This window comes from Hyaena hyaena, unplaced genomic scaffold (genome assembly GCF_003009895.1).
Source record: "Hyaena hyaena isolate Hyena2069 unplaced genomic scaffold, ASM300989v1 scaffold_57, whole genome shotgun sequence".
Lineage (NCBI taxonomy): Eukaryota > Metazoa > Chordata > Mammalia > Carnivora > Hyaenidae > Hyaena > Hyaena hyaena.
Window position 1 is genome coordinate 3,044,186 of NW_024080690.1, and position 19,401 is coordinate 3,063,586.

Consider the following 19,401-nt stretch of genomic DNA (forward strand, 5'->3'; position numbering starts at 1 on the left):
TTTATTTCTGTCCCTTTCCTTATTTTACTGGCCAAGACTCCAGCACGATGCCGAATAAAAGTGGGGAGAGTGGATGTCTCTGTCCCAGTCACCAAGTATGAAATAAACTGTGGGTTTGGGACAATGCCTTTTACTGGGTTGAAAAGGTTTCTTTCCATTCTCAGTTTGCCAAAAATTTTATTTATCATACACTCCTAGAGTTTTTCTCTGTTATTCTCCTACTATGGCAAATTACATTGGTTTGATTTTCAAATGTTAAACAATCATTGCATTCCTGGGAGAAATGATGTGCTGTGGTGGATCCAATTTGCTACTATTAAGTTCAAGAATTTTGAATTTTTCTGCCTCACTGCCAGCCTAGGGTGACACTAACCAGGTGTTACTGCAATTCAGTTCTGACCCTAACTCCCCAAAGTCTGCCATAAGACTGCCACTTCAGATGCCAGTCGCAAGCGCCAAGGTGATGAGGGTGCTGGTCCCCAGGCTACCTGCACTTCTTATTGACCGGCTGTAAATTTGGAGGTCTCGTTGGTCCCCTTTAAGAACTCAGGAAATATTTACAATACTTAATGATTAAAGTTTTGTTACAAGAGGTACACCTTGAGTGATGTCTGGGAGGGTCCTCAATGCAGAGCTTCTGTTCCCTCTCTTCTTTGAATTAGGGTGTGTCACCCTCCTGGCAGATCCAGGAAAAGGCCACTCTACTGAGCTTTGGGGGACAGATTTTTTATTGAGGCTTCCTTACATAGGCACATCTGATTTAATCATTGGCTATGTAGGGGCACTTGGGTGGCTCAGTTGGTTGAACATCCAACTTCGGCTCAGGCATGATCTCCCTGTTCGTAGGTTTGAGTCCTGCATTGGGCTTTGTGCTGACAGCTCAGAGCCTGCAGCCTGCTTCAGAGTGTGTGTCTCCCTCTCTCCCTACCCTTCTCCTGCTTGCACTCCGTGTCTCTCTCTCTCTCAAAAACAAAGAAACATTAAAAAAAAAAAAAAAAAGCCTAAATCATTGGCCATGTGATTGAACACAATCTCCAGACCCCTCAACCCTGTCATCACATGGCTGGTCATTCTGGTTACCAGTCTTGACACTGAAGTTTTCTAGGGGCCCATTGTGAGTCACCTCATTAGCGTTACAAAGCTACTCCTGTCACTCAGGAAATTATAAGGGACAAAAGCTAAATTCTTTATTGTACAACAATGCTCATGAGGAAAATGGCCTATAATTTTGTTTTTGGAGTGTCAGTTTTTGGTATCAGGGTATTGTTGATCTCATAAAACTAGTTAGGAAATATCCCTACCATTTCTATTTTCTGAGAGTTTAGTAATGTTGGTGTTGTTTTGAAAAGACATTCATAGGGGCGCCTGGGTGGCTCAGTTGGTTAAGCGTCCAACTTCGGCTCAGGTCATGATCTCACAGTCTGTGGGTTCGAGCCCCATGTCAGGCTCTGTGGTGACAGCTAGCTCAGAGCCTGGAGCCTGCTTCAGATTCTGTGTCTCCCTCTCTCTGCCCCTCCCCTACTTGCTCTCTGTCCCTGTCTCTCAAATTAAAGACAGAAAAAAAAATTTTTTTTAAAAGAAAAGACATGCATAAGTTCAATGGAGGCTGCAGTAAAGTGTTCTGGACACAATATTCTTGGTAATGCCGTTTGTATTACTTTTTTTGATGAAGGATTATAGTTTGATATTAACTGAAATCCTTAAGTCTTTTATCTCATCAATTACTCCAAAGTCAAAGCTCTCCTGTTTCTTTTTTTTTTTTTAATGTTTATTTATTTATTTTGAGAGAGAGAGAGAAACAGCAAATGGAGGGGAGGGGCAGAGAGAGAGGGAGAGGGAGAATTCCAAGCAGGCTCTGGGCTGTCAGCACAGAGCCCGACGCAGGGCTTGAACTCATGAACTGTGACATCATGACCTAAATGGAAATCAAGAGTCAGATACCTAACCAGCTGAGCCACCCAGGTGCCCCAAAGTTCTCCTGTTTCTTGTATATTTAATTATTTTTGGAATTTCAGCCTACCATTCATCCTTAGAAATTTTAAGCCATTGTCTTAGCCCACTGAACCCATTTAGAACTTCATTTCTCTTGTTGGTTAACTAATCATCCCCCTGCTTTGTGTCAGCTGCCATTTGTGTCTCTTCCAAGTTGTTGATGAAAATCTAGATTCTGTTCTAACCAAGGTCAGAGTCCAGTGGTCTGTTGATAAAGGCGGCCTCTGAGTTGACATCACTTCATTAAATCAACTTTCTTGGCTACTGTTCAACAACTAGTAAATCTGCTTGGTTTTATTTTTCCCCCATTTATTTCTCCAACTTCTCTTCTGAGATGCTCTTGAATACCTTGGGCTAGAAACTATCACAGAATGTCTGGAAATCATATTGGAATTCATCCTGAAATCAGACCTGACTTGTTGGTGAGTCTAACTCCTAGATGTGACAGTTTTCTACTTTCTTACAAACACCAGTTTGATAGCCCTCTCTCCTCCCCCATTTTTTAAAATGTTTATTTATTATGTTTTTTTAAAGGGAGAGCGAATGAGAGAGGGCATATGCAGGAGCATGGGGAGAGGCAGAGAGGGAGACAGAGGATCCGAAGCAAGCTCTGTGCTGACAGCATGTGGGGCTAGAACCCAGGAACTGTGAGATCATGGCCTGAGTTGAAGTCAGATGCTTAACTGACTGAGCCACCCAGGTGCCCCTTGATAGCCCTGTCTTAAGTTTTGCTGTGAATTTCTCTCTCTCAGTGATCCTGTCCTTACCAGGATCAGTATCATTTTATGAAACTAGGGAAAAAATCTATCTCTGTTCCTCCGGAACTTTTCCTCTTTTGTATGTTTTCTTAGAAACTAGAAGATCTGCAAAATATTTTTAATACCCAAGGCTGTGTATAATTTGTCTCTGATGGGAGACCTGATTTATTTCTAAATGGTGATATGCTACTACAATTATAACATATTTTGGGTTTCAGGTTCACTATAATATTTATTTTACTTTTTTTTAACTTGAAGATTTTTTCCCTTGGTATAGAAAATAGGAGTAAAATAGAAATAGAGCAGTTTATAGCCTAATAGTGGTTTAAAAAAATTTTTTAGTGTTCATCGTTTGAGAGATGGAGAGAGAGAGAGAGAGAGACAAATCATGAGCAGGGGAGGGGCAGAGAGAGAGGGAGTCACAGAATCTGAAGCAGGCTCCAGGCTCTGAGCTGTCAGCACGGAGCCTGATGCAGGGCTCCAACTCACGAACTGTGAGATCATGACCTGAGTCAAAGTTGGATGCTTAACTGACTGAGCCACCCAGGCACCCCAACTTCCCCCTCTATTTCTTTCCATCTTTCTGTGAGTGCATAATTACTTCAAAAGGAAAAGATTTTTAACTTTAATAACTATTAAATGATTTCATGTTTAAAATGTAGGAAATTCAGAAAAATTATGTTCACATCTCATTACACATTTATAATTATGATAAAAACACTGATGTGTTTCCTTTCAAACTTTGTCTGTAAATATAGACACTTGGGTATATATATGTATATAAATGATTTTCCTTCAGATTGGAATGATAACACGCATGCAGATTAATTTCAGCCTTTTTGTTACACAAATAGTATGTGAATTCATTTTAAGACATTCAAACCACGGTGACATACCAAAGCAAAATGGTCAGGTCTCCCTTGAATCTCCACACATTCACTCTCCATACAGATGTCACACATGATGTGAGCCATTGGTTCACTTCTTTCCAGGCCCTTCTCCCTTAAATATACTCACATATGTACATACACACATAGATAGATCACCAAGACTTGTGGATCTTTCCATGTGGGTGCTCATGGGCCTCTCATTGTTTATGGCCATTGCCTCAGTGTATGAATGGACTATAATTTATTTAAGTACTCTATTGTTGATGAGCACATAGGTTGTTTTATTTTGGTGGTAGGGGTGGTGGTTGTTACTTAAGTGGACGTCTGCATACTCATATGTATTTCTTTCCTGGAAGCCTTTCTGGACACCCCATTCTTGTCTGTGTATCCACAGTGCCTCTTCCACAACGCTTGTACCCCCCCATGGAAGCACAGCCATCTACATGTCTCCCCACCCCAAATTATTAATTAGTGTGATTATTACATATCAGTTATTGATTACCTTAGCACCATCACCCAGCACAGTGCCTGGCACATCGGAACTGTGTGAATGAATGAGTCAACTTATGAACAAACACATGAATTATGAACAGACTCTGAGTCAGAGATCCCTTCACTGGGACAAAGGAGCATCGTGATAATGAAGTCACTTGTATTTGCATCGTGGCTCTTGCACTTAAACTCCTTCCCATCTTTTCTCCTTTATACTTCTAACCAGTTCTGTGACAAAGCAGAGCAGATTTTGTTTACACCCATTTTGTTGACACAAAGGGCTTAAGGAAGTCCAGGGAGAAAGGGCCAACAGTGCAGGCTTCCCGCCACAGGGCTGCTGCTGGACACGTCAAGTTTCATCAAATCAGCTGTCTGTGGACTATGCCCAAGCACCTGAATTTTGTGACCTTGTAAAAGAACTGCGTAAACCATTCTTCTTCTTCTTCTTTACATCTGTGCTTAATTTTGAGGACACTTCAGTGACACCTGAACCCATCTCAAAAGTTCATATTGGGGAACTACATGCCATTCTGACCAGAGATGTGTGGGGGGCGTTGTGCTTCCTATGATGATCCAAAACTGTGAGTGTTTGCAGGGAGAGGCCACTCTATCTTGTAATTAACTCAAGTAAACTTTTCTAAGCCCTTCTACAAAGAGAGTGTTAAGTAGAGAAGTGGTTTAAAGAATGTTGATCGTTGACACTTAGTTTGAGCAAGCAGATTTATGACAAGAAGGCCATATGCTTTTTCCTTCTTTTTTTTTGTTTTGTTTTTTGTTTTTTTTGAGGATTAGAGTCCTTTATTGGGGGATGTCAGCAAAGAATACAGGAGATGGGAACAAGTCTTAGGGGCTTGAGAGTGGGCTTAGAGTAGAGGAGCCCATTCTGGGAGAATGGGCAGGTCCCAGGCATGTGCAGAGGAAGCTATCAGGGGGTTTCCAGGGGTATGATGAAGGAGAGATAGTCACCAAGGGCACCCCAACAGGGCCGGTAGATCTGGAAGATGGTGATCCCAGTGGTGAGTACAATCACCCAGAAGAGGAAGCCCACAGCTGAGCGCCAGACATAGCCTTTAATTTGGCTCTGCTCTGTATATGCCGGGACTAGGAAGGCCTCTCGAAAGAACCAGAAGATGTTGACCAACCAGAGAAAAGGCAGGAAAGCAAACCCACCCAGGTAGTACTTCCGGCACAGATTCAGCTTCTCCTCGTTGGACACCAGCTCCAAGTTCATAGTTGCGCTGAGGCCGAGTCATCCTGAGGGTCTGTAGGGCAAGAGCCAAGCCTTGACCCCAGGTGACAGATGCAGGGATTGCGAACAACCACGCCCCAGTGAAGTCTATTTCCTCTGCCTGGAAGCCTTTGCCCTGTTTTTTCCTTCTTGATACCACTTGTTTCCCCCCCAATACTCCCCTGGCCGTGACATAATAGCTGTCTTTAAGAGACATGAGCAAGGAAGTACTTTGTCTAAAGGGCATTATTCTGAGTCAACAAAGCCAATCTCAAAGGTTACATGCTGTATGATTCCATTTATATGTCATTCTCAAAATGATAAACTTACAGTGATGACTAGTCAGGGGTTACCTTGGGTAGGGTGTTCCTAAAGCACGAGGGAGTGGTTTTTTTTGTTTTGTTTTGGTTTGGTTTGGTTTGGGTTTTTTTGATGTTGAAATAGTTCTAGATCTGTATAGAAATCTGTACCTGTAATAAAATTTCATAGAACTCTATACCAGTACACCCCCCCCCCAATAAAACAGAACAAAAATTGGTAAAATCTGAATATGGCCTGTATTTGAGTTAATAGTATTAAAGTGACTAAAGTCACTTTCCTGGTTTTGATCATTGTACTATGATTATGTAAGAGCTTACAATTAAGGGAAGCTGGTGAAGGGTGTACAAGAACTCTGTACTATTTCTGTAATTTATTATAAATTGAAAGTTATTTCAAAACAGTTTTGTTTTTATTTTTACTTTTTTAATTTTTTAAAAATTATTTATTTACTTTTGAGAGACAGAGACAGAGCATAAGTGTGGGGGAGGGGCAGAGAGAGAGGGAGACACAGAATCCAAAGCAGGCTCCAGGATCTGAACTGTCAGCACAGAGCCCAACACAGGGCTCGAACTCAGAAACCAGGAGATCATGACCTGAGCCGAAGTCAGACGCTCAACCAACTGAGCCACCCAGACGCCCCAAAGTTTTGTTTTTAAAAAGCATTTTGGAGGCACCTGGATGGCCATGTTGGTTAAGCGTCCGACTTTGGCTCAGGTCATGATCTCACAGTTTGTGGGTTCGAGCCCCGCATCGGGCTGTGCTGACAGCCAGCTCAGAGCCTAGAAACTGCTTCAGATTCTGTGTCTCCCTCTCTCTCTGACCCTCCCCTGCTCACACTGTGTCTCTCTCTCAGAAATAAATAAAACATTAAAAAAAATTTTTTTAATAAAAATCATTTTGTCTTGGGCAAAACCCAATCCTAAAATAAGGAACAGAACTGCCAAAGGTTTTGCTGTATGGTATTTAATGGAGGAATGCATTGTAGGTTAGTGGGTCGGGATTTTTAGCTATGACATGTATGCTAATACTACTTCACTATTGTATGTCCCTAGGCAAATTATTCAACTTCCTTCTCTAAAATAGGGATATAGCAGTGTCTACCTTATAGAATATTTATGAGGATTCAGTGAAATAATGAGTGTAACGCCCTTGTTACAGGGGCAACCTATAGGAATAACTCAAATGTTACCTGTTACAAAATTTTTTGTATACAGTGGTTACTATCTCGTTGTCAATTCTGAGCTCCCTTTCTATCAAGAATGGTGGACTTATGCTGATCTGTATGGTTTTTATTTTTTTTTAATACTCATTTCAGTTTTAAATCCACATTTAGATAACAGCTAAGCCAGCTTTAGGTTTTAGTTGGATGGAGTCAATAATATTCATTGTAATAATAATACTAAATTCTAAAATAACTAGAATATTCATAATATCACAATACTTTCTGTAAAGACTGACTTTGAACTTCACAGCAAGTTGAGATATAGTTAAGCTTTTTAAAAAAAATTTTTAGTGTTTTATTTATTTCTGAGAGAGAGAAAGAGACAGCGTGAGCAGGGGAGGGTCAGAGAGAGAAGGAGACACAGAATCCGAAGCAGGCTTCAGGCTCTGAGCTAGTTGCCAACACAGAGCCCGACGCGGGGCTCGAACCCACGAACCGCAAGATCATGACCTGAGCCGAAGTCAGACACTTACCCGACTGGGCCCCCCAGGCGCCCCAGTTAGGCATTTTTAATACCCATTTTCAGATTAGGAAAAAACTTGCAGCTATTAAAGGACCTACTTGCTTAAGGTCTAGTCTCTGTGTAGCAGCTGGAATGATTCTGATAAAACACAAGTTAGATGATATCAGTCTCCTACTCAAAGCTCCAGGTTTCCCATCCTACTTAGAGGACAAAGCAAAGGCCTTTTCCCTTTGCCTAGAACCCCCACCTCCAACACACACCCTCTGCGTTGGGCCGCTCCCTCAGGAGCCACCTCTGACCTGAATATTTAATATCAGAGCCCACTTCCCCACCCACCTCTGGACCTCTGATCCTTTTCTCTTTTTCCATAGCATTAACCACCTTCTGATAGAGCCTGCAGCTTAGTTATTTATGAAGGTTATTATTTCTTACCTACTTCCCTCTGTGAGACTATGAGCTCTGTAAGGGCAGGGATCTCTCTTATTCATGCATATGCACCAAGCGCCTGGGAAAATGTCTGCAACCTAGTAAGTACTTGCTAAATATCTGTTGATTGAATGAATTCAGGGCAGATGGGATGTTCCAAGCTAATGAGCAATTTCCTTTATGGGAAGACTGCTTCTACTGCTTTGCCTCTTTTGCTCTAGGGGAAAAACAAAAAATGAAAGGGTTGCTTAATCCAGAACTCAAAGAATTGCCCCAACTGGTGCTCTTAGAAGTTGCTTTCTCAGCAAGTCTGGTTGTCCTTCCCTCAAGGGAACATCATGTTACTGAATGTTCTTTAAGGTATCTTTCAGGGGTGCCCGGCTGGCTCCATGGGTAGAGCCTGGGACTCTTGATCACAGGGTTGTGAGTTCAAGCCCCACATTGGGCGTGGAGCGTACTTAAAACAATAATAATAATAAAATAAAATATCTTTCAGACCTTATGTCAGAGGCTATCTTTTTTTAAACCAGCAGAAGACCAAGCAAGTGGGGCATGAACAATCGTGATGAGTTAGGTGAGATGTTAACAGTCAAGGGGACGGCCCGCTGGGAGAGGACATGGCTCAGAGAGATTAGAGGCTCCAGTGCTGGAGTCACTCGGGAGAGAGTGGGTGGTAGGGTGGGGATTTAAGGAGGTGGATGATTTTTTTCTCTGGAAAGCCACAAGGACTCCGACTATAAAACTTCAAGGTCTATTCCAGTCTGGTGGTTATTGTTCATCCAGACAGAGAAGAGGAAAGTGACAGCCAACGGTCTTTCCCAGCACACACTAGTTATTCTATTCAACCCAGGCTTATACGTGAGTCTCTAGCTGGGAACTACATAAAAAGAAGTATATATATATATATATATATTTTTTTTTTTTCAAGAGAGAGAGAAAGAGAGAGAGTGCATGCGTGCAAGAGGGGAAGGGCAAAGGGAGGGGAGGGAGGACAGAGGATCTAAAGTGGGCTCTGTGCTGATAGCAGAGAGCCTGATGTGGGGCTCCAATTTAGGAACTGTGAGACCATAACCTGAGCCAAAGTCTGATGCTTATTAACTGATTAAGCCACACAGGAGCCCCCAAAGGAAATCTACATAACTGAATACATTAAGCGAAGAAGACCATATTTAGCCTTGAGTTTGGGTCCACCTGCTTTTGAAGAAAGTTAACTTTGGTTTGAACTAGGTTGTACTTCTCCCTGCTGGTGTCTGGCCTGTGGGCATTAACCACCCCAGGGCACAGGAAGTACAGCTGTAATAGGTGGTTTAGCTACTTCTGGGCGATTCCATATTAATGTGGATGTCTTGTGCCAGAGAATTTGCTAGAGGTTGTTTTCCTGACTTTGTGTGCACTTTGAGAAGAAACACAGAAAGGAAAAGCGACTTCCTACTTAACCTAACATCGTGGTCCTGATAAGCAGTTTCACTTTCAGCATTGATAAACCTCCGAAGGGGCCTCAGTTGTCTTACTTAGGGATGTGTTGCTGGCCAGCGGATGTCACAAAATGAATCCACCCACTTTTTTTTTCCAGGACCTTCTGACCAGTTTGGAATGTGATCTGTGTTTTGTACTCAAGCGTTTCCCAAGCATTTTGACAAGAGTAATTGAAGTCAAATAACTGTGTTTAGTTCAACTATATTAAAAATATAAATTGCACAGCAGCTCTCTGTATTTTCTGATTGAGCCAAAGCAAATTTTTCTAAATATAAGCCAAGTTTTGCACATTCATGTAGCCTGTGAAATGGGTGTCTTACTTGAGAGCTTATGACCTGGAAGGTTAAAGATGATGCTTCATCATGAAAATCAAAGCATCCCAGGCCAGACTGTGAAATAATAGTTGGCTGTATGGGCGATGTGCAGTGGCTTAGAAGGATAAGGTCTTGATCCACATCTGGGACATGTCTGTCTTCTTTTGTAAAATCAATGGCTGACAGAGTGCCCAAAGTCACAATGCCATGTCAATGCTTCTTTTCCAACTCTTGCTTCCCAGTCATCTCTCCCTCTCTTTGCAGAAGTAGAAAGACCTCTCCCTGATTTATCTGGAGTCACTACGGGGCATCCGTTCTCAAATGTTTTGGTCTCGGGATCCTTTGACAGTCTTGGAAATTACTGAGAACCAAAGAGGTTTTGCTTATGTGAGTTCTATCTGTTGATAAGTACTGAATGAGAAATTCAAAGAAAACTTGTAAAGCAAAAAAATAAACAAGCCCGTAGTCCATTAGCTGAGAGAGCTAATGACATCATCACACAACACACAGCCTCTGGAAAATTCCATCACACATTCCTGAGAGAATGAAAGTGGAAAGGACAAATAACATCTTTCCATTATTATTAGTGCTGTTGTTGTTGTTAATATTATTATTATTATAAAAATAGTTTTCATCTTAAGGGCTCCTAAAAGGGCCTCTGATATATCCAAGAGTTTCCAGACCACACTTTGACAGTGGCTGCTATAGTGCTTTGGCACTATAATGTTAAGAAATTTCCAGACCATTACATAGAAAATTCCAAATTTTGTTCAGCAAAGGAGTTGCCCTTCCAGTAAAATTTTACTGTTTAAGATTTATACTTATTGTCCTGACAAGTTGTCCCCTATAAATAGTTATGAGGATCATCAATCTATATCTCAATGTATATGTGTATTTTTGTTGCCAAGAAGTGCTTCCAAATCCACACACTTATGGCATTAGGGTAAAATTCTGCAGGGGAACTAGAAAACCATGATGGAAAACTTCTGGCTGTGGGAGGAAAATTGTTTCAGTGGGTGGCTTTCCCATCCCAGTCACAGGCATGCTACATAGGTGCCTTTAAAGGAATTTTATTTTAAAATGTGTGAGTACCTAAAGAAAATAAATAAATAAAATAAAATAAAATGTGTGAGTACCTGAAATTATATTCTTTGCAGCTATTTAAATTATAAAAAATTTAAGATGCAAACCTCAAAATATATGAGAGGCTACATATATTTTTCAAAATTATTTGGGAGGAATACAAGCAGAATATCTAAAGCCCCCTGAGGCAGGGTATCCAAGGGTGTCCTTTTATAGATGTGGCTAATGGGTTTGAGATAAATATTCCTCTTCAGTGAAATAAATATTTCCTAAACCATCACATAAACTATTAGCAGTTTCATCCATCACTCAACAGGGAGTGAAAAAAAAGGGGAAAAGTGGTAGCTCCTCCTTGGGATTTTAGTTTATTAGCTCTTGGAATTGTCAAGGGAATCTAAGCCGGCTGAAGAGAATTTTCCTCCAGTCTGAGGGAAATACTCCTCACCTCAGAAAATTAAAATATCTGAAGTGCCTGTCATATCCTGACAGAACATTATTTTAGAGAAGCGAAAAGTCACCATGGGTTTATAGGACAGAGATACACAGGTTCGTTGTTTCTTGAGAGATTTCTGTAGTCAGCAGAGCTCAGGTGTCTGTACTAACTTCCGTCTGGATGGAAATAAAACGAACCCCAGCGGCACTGATTTTCATTGCACTTGTGACCCTCAGGAGAAGCACCAACATAAAAGAGATTAGGCTCGCGTTTCTTTCTAGAACTTCTTGCAGACGCGGTTCTCCCGCCACTTGGCACAGTATTTACCACATGGACACTCAACGTGGCACAGCCTTTCTGGGCTGATGCCCCGCTGGCCTTCCCTTGGCAGCTTTTCCTCTGATTTTTCAAATATTTAATTACTGTTAGCGACAAGCTTTGGAGTTCAAAATGATCAGATGGAGAATTTCCTATACAAGTAAATGGATAGAAGAAAACAAAATAAAGTTTTCAGGCAAGAAGCAAGTGGAGGTATATTTCCAAGAATTTTTTCTGTCTTTCTTTAGTTCATGATGAAGTCGGACGCTTAACCGACTGAGCCACCCAGGCACCCCCCAGTTCTCCTATTATTAACGTCTTACATTAGTGTGATTTGTTACAATTAATGGACCAATACTGATATATTTTATTAGCTCAAGTCCATGTATTATTCAGATTTCCTTAGTTTTTACCTAATACCTTTGTACTGTCCCATGGTTTCATCCAGGATTTTGTTGTCCTGTCTCTTTTGGCTCCCCTTGGTTGTGACAGTTTCTCAAACTTCTTTGTCTCCAGTGGCCTCCATAGTTTCGAGGAACACAAGTCAGGTTTTCTGTGGAATGTCCCACAGTTTGAACTGTCTGATATTTTCCTCCTGATTAGACCCGGGTCATAGGTGTTCGGGAGGAAGATTGCAGAGGGGAAGTGCCATTTTCATTACATCACATCGAGGGTACATCCTGTCAACATGACTTAGTGGGGTTAACCTTGGTCACGTGGCCAAGGGAGTGTTTATCATTTCTCCACTCTAAAGTTTGAAAAATAAATAAATAAGTTAAAGTTTTGCTTTTATTTCCTTTTCATCCTGTCCTCTTTGGAAGGAAGTTGTTATGTGCAGCCCACGCTTAAGAGGTTGGGAGTTATGGTCCTCCCCGCTGAGGTAGAGCATCCACATAAATTAATTTGGAATCCTTCTGCATGAGAGATTTGCCTGTTCTTCCCCATTTATTTAGTCACTTATTTATACCAGTATAGACTGGTGGGTATTTACTTTATAGTTTGGGTTACAATCCAATGCTACTTCCTGTATTTTCCTGCTCAAATTGTTCCAGCTTTGACTATTAGGAGGAGTTCTTTCCGTTGGTTCCTATGTCTCTGTCATTCCCCCGTCATTCCGTGTGTGTGTGTGTGTGTGTGTGTGTGTGTGTGTGTATGTGTGTGTGTGTGTGTGTGTGTGTGTTCCATGGTATTTGTATCATATCCTGTTCCAGTCTCATCTTATAGGTTTCCTGCTCCAATCTGAGCATCAGCCATTTCTCCAAGGAGCTCTGGTTCCTTTTATTGGCAAATAGTATTAGAAACCAAGATCTCGGTTGCCTCTCCTCCTTTCTATTTAAAACTAATAAATGGACTACCTTTTTCATTTCTAAGATCACTTCAAGCCTCTGAACTGATGGAATTTTTCTTCATGCAGCACTAGTGTCTTCTCTGCAAGTAATAATAGTGTCGAGTGTTTATATAATAATTCTGTATGAACTGACCGATATTTACCATTAAAAATGGTTTCGTTACAACAGATCATCTGAAATTTTTAAACACTGTGACTTTTATCCTGCTGTGCCTGGTACTCTGAAATATCATTAGTGTGTGATTCGTACGTACTGTGTGGCCAAGGAGCTGGGGGGTGGCCAGGGGAGCCTCAAAAAACATTCTTTTTGATATTGGTGCCAGCAATACCCATACCTCCTGGCGGAAATTTAAAAATCTAAATGTTACTGCTTTGTTACCTAACATCTCACCATCCAGGACAAATAAAGGACGTAAATGAAGAACAGCTGCCTTTTAGTCCCACGGGTGACTTGCTCCTGGTATCTAAGGTTTAATCCCAGGTTTGTTTTCCAACCACCAGCATACTTTTCAAATTAACTTTGCATTTATGACCTGAAGCAGTGAACCAAAAAGTAAAAGATTGCTAAGACAACTGTAGGATTCTGGTGAACTACAGCCTGTTTCTCGGTGGCTGGCCTCACAAGTCCCCTTCCTTTCCAGGTCTGACTGAGACGGCTGTCTTCAGTTGTGAGGCCCACAATGACAAAGGATTGACCGTGTCCAAGGGTGTGCAGATCAACATCAAAGGTAAGCACCAGGGCCATGTCTCCCAAGCATGTGAGCTCAGCAGCCAGCTGCCTGGGTTTGAGCCCTGGCTTCCCCACTGACTTCCTTTGTGACCTTGGACAAGTCACTTAACCTCTCTGGCTTCAGTATAAAATAGGGATAATTATAGAATCTACCCATTTCTAAGGCTTAAATAAGACAATGCAAGTAAAAGCATTCATAACAGTGTCCAGCGCATACGTCTTTGATAAACAAGAGTTCATTTAGTTCTGCTTAGTCTGAGAAGAAAATAGGCTGAGATGTCTACCCTTGCTTTTCTTAGCTTCTGTTTTCATCCTTCCCTCTGCCACCTTGAACTAGTCCCCACTGGCTCTTGAAGAGCCTCCAAGGGAGGGGGCGACTTAGGGCATCTATTGAAGGAATGGGCTCTGTCCTTTCTGGGCAGCTGGGGCTGAAGCAAGTCTCTCCAGCTGCTGCCCTGAGAGGGGAGAAGCAGGGCAGAGCCCAGAGCCTTCCTTCTAACCATCTTGTCACTATCCCTTCCCCTGAGTTGGGATATAAAAAACAGAGGAGTTGTGTTTGAAGACCCCCGCCCATGCTAGTGGAGATATTCCAATCCAATCGTCTGCCTCCTCCTCCTCCCTCCATGGGACCGAGGTTATTGAAACCTGAAAGTAAATACTGTCATTTTATGCCTTTTCAAATCATGTTTCTTACCTTCTCTCACAGAAACTCGTGCAAATTTTATGTTTTATGTTTATTCTTCATTTAAATAACGAGAAGCAAATTTTGAGTTCATATTCCTTTTGGTCTTAATCTTGGGGAAACAACACAAGCGGAGAGCAGAATGTGTTTAATAATGTGTTAAAAGTTAATATACAGTGGGGGACTCAAAGTTGCAAAAGAAGTTATATTTTCATTTCGGCAAATCATCTAGATGAAGGTGATTAGGGAGCATTTTCTGAAAGTTCATTGGAACAACAAAAAAAAAGCAAACTGAAATTTAATCCCAGAGGAACTGTATGACTTCCTTCCTCATTTCAAGTCTCATTATTACAGTTTTCAAAAGAAATGTTGGGAATTTCAGGAATTCATGAGTAGGTGTAAATTTATAAAGACCTTTTCATAAAGTGCAAACACCTTAAAATTTAAAAATTTGGAAAACGAGAGACAGTTTTTAACATTTTATATTTCATACAGCATATTAATTTTTTCAATCAATACTATTTCTAAAATGTATGCTGTTGGCTTACATTTATTTAAAAATTTAGGTCAAAGCAACCAAGCCTCCCTTCTTATGGTCTATTATTATCTATAATACACATGGCCAAATGATGATCCGGAAAGGCAGATGTTTGAGGGTAATTCTACAAATAATCTATTCAGGGAAGTGAGTCAAAGTGCTGATTCTTTCCCATTCACCAAGCTGTGTGTCTACTAGTCCACAGAAACTCCTGAATATGATACCCAGTACACTTTACACAGTTCCGGCTCTCCTTCCCCCCACCTCCTGCCCACCCTATCTTTGCCTTTACCTCTCCCACACGTCCCCCAAACCTTGTCTTCACCACAGCCGCACGGACCAGTGCTATTACTATCCTCATTAATAGAAAAACGAACAGAGTTTAGAAGAGGCATTTAAACTGTGGCCTGGGCCATACAGCCAGCTAGGTGGTAACCAGACTCCCCAGGGCCTGCTGGTGCCCGTAGTAATGGGCTTGCTGCCTCCTGCAACCAGCCTCCAGTGTTCTGCTGAGGGACAGACAGACCTGACAGCTCTGAGGGCCCACAGACCTGAGTCAAGCCCCCATTGTACTGCTTACGAGCTCTGTGATCTTTGGCGAATTTTAAACTTCTCTGATCCTGTTTCTTCATCCATAAATGAGGACTGGAAGACTACCTCTCTGACAGGGTTCTAGCAATGATTAGATGAAGTAAAGTCCATAATACACCGGGCCATAGTAAGCACTCAAAAAGAGCATTCCTCATTTTTGCTTGTAAATGTGATTGTTACTACTAATTAAGAATTAAATTTAGTATAAAATAAGATTCCCCAGACTTCAGATCTTTCTTAAATTCTTTGTTTTGTTGGTTTTTTTTTTTAAGTTTATTTTTGAGAGACAGCGTGTGAGCAGGGGAGGGGCAGAGAGAGAGGGGAACAGAGGATTGGAAGCAGACTTTATGCCAACTGCACAGAGCCCGATGTGGGGCTCAAACCCACAAACCATAAGATCGTGACCTGAGCCGAAGTCAGACGCTTCTACTGACTGAGTCACCCAGGCGCCCCGATCCTTCCTAGGTTGTAATTAAAGTGCCTATCTGCGGCGCACATGTGGCCAGGGTCACTGCACACCGATGGTATTATCTGTCTCCACTCCCAGAAGATGAAGTTGGCTCTTTGGCTTGAACTGACTCTCACCGACTGGAAAGCTTCTCCCCACTCCGCCACACACCCACACCCATGCTTCCATAACGCCCTCTCTCCTTGGCTCAGGGCTCTTGCAGTCTCAGGTCACGTGGGTCTCCCCTCCTCAACCCAGAGCTGCACAAGAGTAGTGCCACGGCTCTTTGATTCCATGTAGAACACTAGCACCCAGGGACGTGCCCGCATACAGTAGGACAGTGAACACTAGACAGCGTAGGAAATAGATGCCTCCATGTCCTTCCCCAGTTAAGTCCTCATGTCATTAGTGGGCGGGAAAGCAGGTTTCTGCTTCACTCCCCTGGGCCATGCAGAACCATGCTGTCACGGGAAGACCTGTCTTAAGCTCATATGATTACTCTCAGGCAAAAGTGGTTTCTTTTTAAAACTTGGGTTTGACTTTCCTAATCTTAAGAAATGGGTATTAATGTGTTTGTTTGGTTGCTGTGGCCGCCTATGATTTATAATTGTGTTTGCCTGTGTGTCTTTGTTTTTATGTAGCAATTCCCTCCCCACCAACTGAAGTCCGCATCTACAACAGCACTGCACACAGTGTGCTGATCTCCTGGGTCCCGGGTTTTGATGGATACTCCCCATTCAGGAATTGCAGCATTCAGGTAAACCTCCAGGATGAACAGGGAAGTGGCTGTTTGGTGCTCTGAGGGTCTACTTGATTTTCCTGCCTCCTGAGGATGGCTGCCGAGGTCTTCAGCCCCTCTGTTCAGAGTTCACTGACCTCCTCCCTGCTCAATGCCTGCCACACATGCCCCACTTTATGGTGCTCTGCCCCAGGATGCTGTTTCCTTTCTGCTCAATTTCTAGGGCCCAGCCAGAAGGGAAATAGGTTTTCAGGATAGAATGTCAGGAGACCAGAGGAATTCATTTTTAAGATACAAAAACACATCCCTAAATTAGGACTGGCTTGTGACCAGGAGTTTGGGAAGTCAGGTACTTGACAACCTGGCTCCTCCTGGGCTGGTGGCCATGAAGGACATTTAAGCCTGAGATGGGTCATTTTTGCCATCAAATGTAGCACCTTGGCCCATGGGTCCCAGGACAACTTGGACGTTATAAGCCTTGCAAAGTCTTCACCTTTCTTTTTTAAATTTTTTAATGTTTTATTTATTTTTCGAGAGAGAGGGACAGAGCACGAGTGGGAGAGGGGCAGAGAGAGACACACACACACAGAATCCAAAGCAGGCTCTAGGCTCTGAGCCGTCAGCAGAGAGCCCAACGCGGGGCTTGAACTCACCAACCGCGAGACCATGACCTGAGTCAAAGTTGGATGCTTAACCGACAGGGCCACCCAGGCGCCCCAATCTTCACCCATTTTTCAGCACTACCTAAAATTGGTATAAAGTAATGCCATAATAAGTATACAGCCTAGCCATCCTAAAATGGTACCTTGCCATGATGTAGGGTTTGCTTTGAGAGTTAATTTCATTAACATGGAAAGGGTAACAATAACACTACTGCTTACCGAGTGCGCACATTGGCCCAGAGACTTTGTGGACCTTATCTTGCTTAACACCCACACCAGCACTGCAGGTGCTCACAGAGCGCTCACAGCCCATGAGTGGCAAACCCAGAAAGCCCTGATGCCAAAGGCAGTGCTCAGAACCATCTGCTCTTCTGTGTCTCAGAAGAGACATTGCTTACGGGAGTAGGTAGTTGAACATGTGTAGATTATCCACTGAAAACATGAATGCATTCTGCCTTGTACTTCATCAAACAGCAGGGTCAGAAATTGTTCTTAGTTTCATAAACCTCTGGTCTTACTAGCCAAAAACATGTTAACCTGACCCAGGCCACTCATGCCAGTTCAACTTGAAGCAGTGAATTCTAAGGAATTTTATGTGTTGACAACCAGATGTTTTTAATACCAAATGGAGTTAGTTTCTATGTTTTTATTGCTTCCCACTCTTGTCTAACAGCTGTTCCTTCTCTGAAAAGTGAAAACATTCTATTATCCCCAAAATAGCCTCCACCCTCACCCCCACCAACTCCAGCTTTTCTTAATTCTTGCCCAACTTTATTTGTAAACCTCCCAAGGGCTGGTAAGTTTTAGGAATTCTTATTGTGTCTACAAAGTCCTCACAGGTTTACCCTTTTTTTTAAGCCACTTTTTCTGAAATATATTTCACAGACCATAATATTCGCCCATTTAAATTGTATAATGTTTTTTCAGTACGTTCACAGAGGTGTGTGACCATCACTGCTGTCTAATTGTGTCTATATTCATAAAAGATAATAGTCTGTAGTTTTCTTGCGTTCGCTTTTTCTGGTTTTGGTATCAGGGTGATACTGACCTTAAAAAATCAGTTGGGAGGGGTTCCCTCCTCTTCTATTTCTTGGAAGAGTTTGTGGAAGATTGATGTTAATTCATTAAATATTTGGTAGAAATCACCAGTGAAGCTACCTAGTCCTGAGGTTTTCTTTGTGGGGAGTTTTTAAAATACCACCTCAGTCTTTTTACTTGGTACAGATCTGTCTAGATTTTCTTCTTGAGTCAGTTTTGGTAGTTATTGTGTTTCTAGGAATGTGTCCATTTTCTCTGAGTTATCTAATTCATTGGTGTTCAATTATTTATAATATTCCCTTTTTCTTTTGAGGTTAGTAGTATTATTCCCTCTTTGCTTCCTGATTTTATTAATTTGAGTCTTTCCTTCCTTCTCTTTGCTTTGGTTTAGTTTGCTCTTTATTTATTTATTTTTTTAAAGTTTCTTGCGATAGAAGGCTAGCCAATTTTATATATACTATATATTTCCTTCTAAGCACTGTGTTAGCTGCATCCCATAGTATTTGGGAGCTTTTTTTTTTTTTTTTATTCATCTCAAGTTGTTTTGTTATTTTCCTTGTGATTTCTTTTTTTTTTCCTCTTGATTATTCAAGAGTGTATTGTTTAATTTTCACATAGTTGTAAATTTCTCAAATCTTCTGCCTTTGTTTCTAATATCCCGTCGTGTTTGGAGGATATACTTAAATGATTTCAATCCTTTTAAATTTACTAAGGCTTGTTTTTAATGCTGTAGCCTTAGTTCTGTCCTGGAGAATGTTTCAGGTGCGCATGAGAGGAAGGTACATTCAGCTGTGGTTGAGTAGAGTGGTCTAGATGTTTATGTTCGGTAGATCTAGTTAGTTTATACTCTTGTTCACTTCTTCTGTTTCCTTGTTGATCTTCTGCCCGGTGGTTCTATCTGTTATTGAAAGTGAGGAATTGGGGTCTCAACTATTGTTTTTGGATTGTCTGTTTCCCCCTTCAGTCCCGTCAGTTGTTGCTTCATGTAGTTCAGGGCTCTGTTGTTAAGAACAACCAGGGCCTATCTCCTTATATATATGTAGATGAAACTGAAGCATGGACCAGTCCTTTTTAAAACTGCTGCTGAACTGTATGAAGAGTTGAAGAAGACATGAGGCTCTTGCCCACATGAGTATGTGTGCCCTCAGGGAGACTTTGAGGACCAGTGCTGCCCCCACCTTGAGAGAACAGGTCTCCAGGTGCAGGTAG

General features: G+C 41.8%; 2 protein-coding genes across 2 annotated transcripts in view; one reads left to right on the forward strand and one right to left on the reverse strand.

Moving 5' to 3' along the window:
* The window catches only part of MERTK (MER proto-oncogene, tyrosine kinase), a 109,012-nt gene that overhangs the window by 40,318 nt on the left and 49,293 nt on the right, over positions 1-19,401 (forward strand). Inside the window, exons 5-6 of the mRNA XM_039231672.1 lie at positions 13,406-13,492; positions 16,395-16,510. Of these exons, the coding sequence (XP_039087603.1) occupies positions 13,406-13,492; positions 16,395-16,510 (203 nt within the window). The remainder of the gene's footprint in view (positions 1-13,405; positions 13,493-16,394; positions 16,511-19,401) is intronic.
* Positions 5,058-5,483, reverse strand: LOC120231519 (gamma-secretase subunit PEN-2-like). The gene has a single exon (XM_039231673.1). The coding sequence runs from the start codon at positions 5,361-5,363 to the stop codon at positions 5,058-5,060; it is 306 nt and encodes a 101-aa protein (XP_039087604.1). The 5' UTR covers positions 5,364-5,483.

Coding starts and splice junctions, on each gene's coding strand:
- LOC120231519 (XM_039231673.1), bottom strand. CDS start 5,363: ATGAACTTGGAGCTGGTGTCCAACGAGGAGAAGCTGAATCTGTGCCGG.